This window comes from Cottoperca gobio, chromosome 3 (assembly GCF_900634415.1).
Source record: "Cottoperca gobio chromosome 3, fCotGob3.1, whole genome shotgun sequence".
NCBI lineage: Eukaryota > Metazoa > Chordata > Actinopteri > Perciformes > Bovichtidae > Cottoperca > Cottoperca gobio.
The window spans coordinates 8,588,776-8,596,603 of NC_041357.1; the positions used below are offsets into that span (position 1 = coordinate 8,588,776).

At 38.0% G+C, this 7,828-nt stretch overlaps 1 protein-coding gene across 1 annotated transcript; it reads left to right on the forward strand.

Annotated features, from left to right (window-relative positions):
* The first annotated feature begins 300 nt into the window (after positions 1-300).
* Positions 301-7,828, forward strand: slc67a1 (solute carrier family 67 member 1). The gene is made up of 10 exons (XM_029428795.1): positions 301-833; positions 1,924-2,021; positions 2,171-2,316; positions 2,641-2,773; positions 3,559-3,671; positions 4,881-4,991; positions 5,211-5,311; positions 5,424-5,525; positions 5,989-6,109; positions 6,369-7,828. The coding sequence occupies exons 1-10, from the start codon at positions 672-674 to the stop codon at positions 6,554-6,556; spliced, it is 1,275 nt and encodes a 424-aa protein (XP_029284655.1). The 5' UTR covers positions 301-671; the 3' UTR covers positions 6,557-7,828.

Genomic DNA, 7,828 nt, shown 5'->3' on the forward strand with positions numbered 1-7,828 from the left:
GTGGTTTTGAATATCATTTATTACATAGCATTTTTGTAAAACAGTTTTTTCGTTTTCTTAAATAATGGCATTGCTACTTTTACCAGGTTAAACAACATGAATACTTTGAGGAGTCTTACTTGTAATGGAGCATTTCCATTGTAGTATTGCAACTTTTACCTCAGTAAGGGATTTAAGAACCTCTTCAGACAGATAGATTAAAATATAAATATAAACAAAAATAAGCGAGAAAACTTCAAACTACTATGTAATTAGGAGTTCTTGAATGCATCACTGTATTAAACGTCCACCTCCCCAGCGGTGGACGTTTAGTACAGTGATGCATTCAAGAACTCCTAATTACATGGTAGTTTGAAGGTTAAGAGACTTTTATGTTCGCTCAATACTTCCGGACAGGAAATCACGGCTATCCCGGTGAACAATGCTTAAACCAAACATTTGTTTAAATAATGTTCAGTTACTAGCTATGATGTACCGACATGTAGCTGCCTAGGTAACGCCTCCATGTTCTAAAGTACAACTAACGTCAGGTGAGCTCGTGTGTGTGCGAGTTCACCGGGTCTAAGTCTAATTTACCGGAGACTTTTTGCAGTTTTCCCACCAACAGTAGGTTACTCTCTGCGGTAACATTAGCGGTATTCTATAAAGGTGTATTTCCTACAAGAAGCAAAATGAGTGGAAGTAGAGAAACAACCGAGGACACCCCCAGAGCTTCAGTTCCCACCGAGGCTAACGTTACAGAGCAACCGAAGAAGATGAACATTATTTACATTGTTTACCTCATCTCTGCTTTGGATATAACTTGGATGTTTTTACAGTTTTCTGTCACCCCGGTAAGCATTTATGTTATGGCGAGAGCAGGAAGCTGAGGTTTGCCTGCCGTGGGTGCGAAAACGCTTCCGGAAACCCTGGAAATGTGTTCAAATGTACATACTGATGTTGTTGTTAGTGATGACAAATGGCCTGTTGTATTTATTATGAGTGTAATAGTGATCATGTGTATGACATGACACGTTAACAGTAGTTGTCTTTGCTCCGATTACGTTAATTCACAGCAGCACCCCCAAACCCTCCGTTGTAAGCAGTTAAACCTCTGTATTAAATACTTAATGACAAGTAAAAGTCCTGCATTCACTACTTAAACAAATGTACATACCAGCAACACACACTTATATTTACGTCATCAAAAGTTCAGGTCAGATTGGTTTATGTCATTGTTACATAATGACAGTGGTGGAAGAAGTATTCAGATCCTTTACTGAGTAATAATACTAATACCACACTGTGAAAATACTCCATTGCAAGTAAACGTGCTGCATTCAAAGCCTCACTTCAGTAAAATAATACCATACATTTAATAGTGAAAGTAGGCTACTCACCCCCCCGTTATTTATAACAGAACATCGTGCATGGATGCTATTTATATGTTTTATATGCAACTGTCATTATTTTTAAAGTAAGTAGTAACTAAAGCTTTCAAATGATGAAAAGTTCCCACAGACACATACAGGCTCCAAAATGTTGTAGAAAGCCTTCCAAGAAGAGTGGAAGCTGTTATAGCTGCAAAGGTGGTGGGGGGTCAACTTCATATTAATGCCTATGAATTTGGAATGGGATGTCATAAAAGCTCCCGTAGCTGTAATGTGTAGGTGGCCCAATACCTTTGATCATATTGTGTGTATGATATTCATTAAAAATGGGGGTGACTTGAATAAAGTCACAGTTTGGATGTGTTGACTAGTAGAGCCGGCTTTTCTGCGGAGAAATGTACCTTCTCTTTTCTCAGGCCAGGCGAGTGTCAAATGCATAGATTTCACGCTGAACCTGTGGTTTAAAAATCAGCTTCTATCATTATGAGCGTGTTCATATGCAAATCAAGATTGTGTGAATTTAAGTCTGTATTTTCATTATGTCTCTCTATAGTATTTGGCAAAGAAACTTGGTTTCGATACCTTGTGGTTTGGTTATTTACAAACCATGGTAGGTATAATCCAGCTGATTGGGGGTCCTCTGTTTGGAAGGTAAGTACAACACAAATAAGTTTCTATTATAGCTACTATTACAGATGTGCTTGGAGGTTATTCTTGATGTATCACATATATCTGGTCTAATATGAGTGACCTACACTGTTTTGTCCGGTAGAAAATGTGGTTTCTGTTGTTGATGGCAGGTTTGCAGATATCTTCGGAGCACGAGCAGCTTTGTCTCTGGCGTGTTCTTCAACTGTTGTTTTCTTTCTGCTGCTGGCCATAGCAGAGAGTCCTGCCATGCTGTTCCTTCACAAGCTCCCCACAGTCTTCATGCATGTTCTACCTGGTGAGCACCCCTCATTTATAACCCTGCTCACTCAGTTTTACATTTTGAACTTCAAACCTAGGTTGTTATTTGGCAAGGATTAATCATTCAATGTTATTTAATAATGTCTTCCCCCTTTCTTGCTTTGCTGACGTGGCTAAACTCAGTCTGCAATTGCAACGAGTATCAGGGCCAGTATTAAAAAAACATCTGAGATTTTGAGACGAAAGTCATAATATTATATTAATTGAAGAAAATACAATTTAATCCTAATTATATTTTTAATTATTATCCAAAAAATAGATGCAGTTTCACTTTATTTCTTCATCCCTCTCCTGTCTACAGCATCTCAGATGGTCGTTGCAGACCTTTCAGAACCAGAAAAACGGGCAGATGCTTTATCCAAAATAGGTCTGTGTTTTGGCATCGGTATGATAGCCGGCTCCACGTTGGGCGGCCATCTTAACACACGCTACGGGTGAGTGTCACTGTATGTGTGTCGTAGGAGAGTGAGTCTACATTGTGGGATGTACTGAGGGGAAAGGCAGATGTGGTCAGGGTTTCATAAGTCCAATAGATAATATGAGGTGGCTGGTTGTTTGAGCGTTTTCTGCACTTGGATACACTGCACTAGTTCCAGAGATCATTATGGCAAAAAACATCCAATCAGCAAGTTTTAAGGGTTGGTTGAAATGTAAATGATTCGAGTAATAGGACCTTTATTTTTGATTACACACTAGGACACTGTTTTTGTTTTCAGCTCTGGACACTACCTGCCAAACACCAAATAGCTGACAGACAAAGTTAGTGATGACCCGGTAAAGAAAGTAGAACATTTAGCAGCTTAAGAGCGAAGGATATTTCCATCAGGAGTTGGTGGAGACCCAAACAGAGCAACAAGAGAGTAAACATTGGACTTCTGTTACATTTGTTCGGTGGCCACAGACATGACTCCAAATGAATGCTAATGTCGATCCATGTCTGCTTGGTGTGTGAATAAGCAACTCTTTTCTAACCACTTCATCAGGTGGCGATATGTCAATGTTGTGTTTACAGCTTGTTCCGCGCCCACAAGTGGCCGAAAAATAGACTATAATGACTTTAACTAAACGTGATAGATGATATGATGATTGTATTTGAAATGTTTACGTATGTCTGTTATATATATGTCTGTCTAGAATTGTAAATGTACATAATATGTCGATAGTAAAGCTGAAATGTTCAAATATTTGTCCACCTTACACTGCTTTTACTTTTTCCCAGGGAAACGTTTACTGCATGTTTTGGTGCTGTGGGGAGTGCCTTCAGTTTACTGCTGGTTTTAAAGTTTATCCCAAAAACTACCAAAGCTCAAGCTCCAGAAACCAACACAGACAGTAAGACACACTTCCATCTGCTTCATCTGATGTTCTCAGCTGTTTGGGAATCTGTAATGAAATGCTGATATGTTCAGGCTTATGGCACACAGGTATTAGGAAGTAGGGGTTAAAGTCCAACTAAAATCACTTTCATCATCCCTTTTTTTAAGATTTATTTTAAATAGTGTTTTATTTTTAAACTAAAGAAAAAGGGTCTTTGGGGAAATATTAGAAATACCATTTTTTCCTGTCAGCAAGAGAACATATAGCTGTCTTTGTGAATGCCTTGTTAGTCTTACTTAGATGACAATGTCCCTCACTGAATCTGCAGGACTGAACCAAAATGAAGATTTTCATGTTTGGTTTTGTAACAATCAAATAAGTTTATGTTACGACCACCAGTTTTCATTATTTCAACTTTGTTTCTGAGAAAAACATTTTAACCGCCATTTTGGCGTGTATTTATGTTTTGTTACACTTTTATTGGAGCGTAAATGGAAGTAAAAGCTAACGTTAGGCTACAAACAAACTACACCACGGTCTCATGACGTCACGTTACCACGACAAACATACATTTGGTCCAGTGTTTGACAGAGTGATGACGCTAAATGTTCCCGACAACATCTGGAGTCGCATTTAGCCACTTGTTACTAACCGCCTTTTTAATTAACGATTTGGGTATTTACTGACGTATTGTGACATGCAGGGTTTGAATACATTTTTTTTAATAAATGATGAACCTGCATTTGTAAGATAATGTCATATTTGGAACAATAATGTATTTTAATAACATGCTTCTTAACATTTTAATTTAGAATGCTACTTACAAAGCAGTACATGCACGATGTGTGCTAATTGAAACTAGTGAATTGTTTGCAGGGATAGACAACACTGATGTGTTACATTAGTCTTGAGGTGGTCTGGTTTGATGATTGGAAAAGAGCGTATCAAAGTTAGCTAAATAAATGTATTAGCATGCTGGTTGGTGAATGATTGTTCAGTTCATTTAGTTTCAGAGACGGTCTTTAAGGGAATAAATAGTTTTATTATATAAACACACCCCACACACATTTTGCATGAGCTTTACTTTTGCCTGTGTGCCTCTCAAATCCTAGGTTTGTTCACAAATGTCTCTTGGCTGTTAGAGATTATATGTTATATGACAGTTATTGTTCATGCAATTGTATTGTATCAGTTCTTAGTCTTTTATTCTTGAATTCACTGCAGGTGAGAACAAAAGCAAGTCAATATTCAACTTGGGAGAGATCATAAGACTGATGAAGTTTCCAGGTGTTAAGCAGACTTTTGTGGTGAAGATAGTTGCAGGTTTGCCATCAGGTGAGAGTTGATGTGTGTTCGGTTAAACACGTTGTTTCCACACAGGAAGAACTTCCCAAGTTTCCTCAATGTAAATCAACACATTCTGTCAACATCTTGCTGTGCAACAGAAAACACAAATTCTGTGTGATTCAGAGTTACATTTACACAACTTTGCACATTTTATTTAAGCACTAAAACTGTGAATCAAACTGAAGTAGTGTTCTTCTCTCTGCTCAGGCATTTTCCAAGTGATGTTCTCCATCATTGCATTGGACTTCTTCAAGCTGAAACCTGAGCAGAACGGCTATCTGATGGCTTATTTTGGCATCGTGTCAATGGTAAGTGTCCCACAGAGTGAAATACAAGTTGATTATGATTTCAGTGCTTCATGTTGTTGCGCTGCAGCTCATGAACATATCTGTAAGACGAGGTCAAAAAATGTTTGTTCAGGTTCTTCAGGGAGGAGTGATCGGTCGGCTGACAGCAAGATACTCTGAGAACTCGCTGCTGCTTTTGTCCATCGCGGTGTCTTCTCTGGTGGGACTGGCTCAGGTAAACACTTTAACACACACACACACACACACACACACACACACACACACACACACACACACACACACACACACACACACATACACACACACACACTCCAGAGCTGAGGAGTATGTAAAGTTCAGTACTGAAACATTTTTAGGATCTCTGAAAAATAGCTTTGTTTCAGTGCTATGAAAGAATTTACGCAACTTGTGAATTATTATTTTTTTAATGCTTTTCCTATATTGCCATGCTGCTGATATAACTAATCAATATTTGTTGCTTACAGCGTCTCAAATCTTAAGATCAAAACGATCTATTTTATTTTTCAAATGATCAAAACTATTTGCCCAGATTTAGCTCCTTTTAAAAATACGTATGTTTATGTTTTAACATCTAGTGATTGGCATTTGTTCATGTTGAAAATAATCTTCAGTTTCTGCTTAGATACTTTCATTCTGATGTTTCCTTCTTCCTGCAGGCTTACATGCAGAATGTGTTCCAGTTCTGCCTCATCGTCATCCCCATGATGTTTTCTCTCAGTACGTTTAATGTCATCACAGACAGCATGCTCACCAAGACCGTACCGTCCTCTGACACAGGTGAGGTCATTCTGCTTTTCTGCTCGCATTTTGATCACTTGATGTGTGACTGCATTTGATTACAGCTTTTTAAAACAAAATGAGGAAAGAAGTGTCACCTCACACAACTCAAATCTCTGATATCGAAACCAAATAAAACAGAAAAGAATCTGAAAGCTACGGGCTCATCTCATATCAGATAGTGATCATTATCTAAATGCAGATCACCAAATTATTTAAATTCAGTTGTTTATTGTCCCCACTTTGCTCTTGTACTCAGGCACGATGCTGGGACTGTGCGCATCCGTCCAATCTCTGCTTCGCACAGTCGGACCGACTGCTGGCGGCTTCCTGTATGTGAACTACGGCATTTCCTCGATAGGCTTAATCCAGTTTGTTGTGAATATTGCTGTGTTTGTCCACCTTCTGCAGCGTCGCCTCAAGAAGACAGCCGAGCAAAAAGAATGAAACTGCTTATTTAAAAAAAAAAGGTTATTTTTTTATCTCCAATTTGTCAACAAACTGATAGAGCAGATGGAAATTCAAGGGTTGAATTTTAGGAACAATGATGAGAGAAGGTCAAGTCTTTTCACTTCATTATTCAGATTTTGTTTCTGTGGTTGAGATTCACGACTAAACCTCTAGATGGCAGCAAGTCGTCCATTTTACCAAATAATGCTTTTTGTTCCAGGGTTCATGATTCACATTCACATTAGTTACACTTTAAAATCCGTTTACAGATATTGTGATTTTATTAAACATAAGCAAAAATGATTGGATATTAGACCAATCAACAGAACTCTTTATCAACAAAGTTATATCAGAACTATTTTTAATGAAAGTTTATTTTCTTATTTGTTATTGAACCTTTAAAACAAATATTTTATTTTTGTAAATGAATTAATTTAAAGGCGGTAATGCATTCCAGACTTCCCTTTGCAAGTCACTTCATCTTAAAGAGCTGCTGCTTGGACTCACTTGAGAGTTTCATGTATTATCCTGTATCGTCAAACAGGGAGTGACCTCGGTGTGTGTGGTATCTCTGGTTCTGCTGCTCGCCTTCTTCAGTCGACTGGTGTAGATTGTGTCGAGGTTTGGGAGCTGCTTTATACTATATACTTCCACTGCATTTATCTGGCAACTAAAGTTAGCTAATAGTTGCTTTTCAGATACATTTTTACATCGTAGACATGGGATGAGCTTTTAAAAACAGCAAGTTGTAAACCAATGGTTCCCCTTTACAAAAGATCTGTGTCTAGTTGACGCTCCTTGTCACGTTTCAGATGTCTCAGAGTTTTTAGCTGTTCCTCCAAAGACAGATTCCCCTTTAAACTTTGTTTTTTCTTCTTTCCTCCCCAAGAATCATCTCATGTCCCCTCAGATTTATCTTGTGACTCTTTAGAGGGGCCGGACCCCTATGTTGGGAACCACTAAACTACCTAACTGTAAATAAAGTACAGTAGATATACTACTTCCACCAACAGTAACATGCATAACAATCTAATAATGTAATCTATAATAATCTATCAGGGACAGGGAGTATTCCTCTGAAGAATGATTGCTTTCACTTAAGTAGGAATTTAAATGGAGGACTTGTTGTATTGGTACTTTTACATAAATAAAGGATCTAATTACTCCCCAACAGTCAACAACGCTAATATGTATTAACACATATTAAATCACCAGTGCAGAAAAACAAATGACGTACTGTGTGTATAATAAAGTAATCCTCACATCACA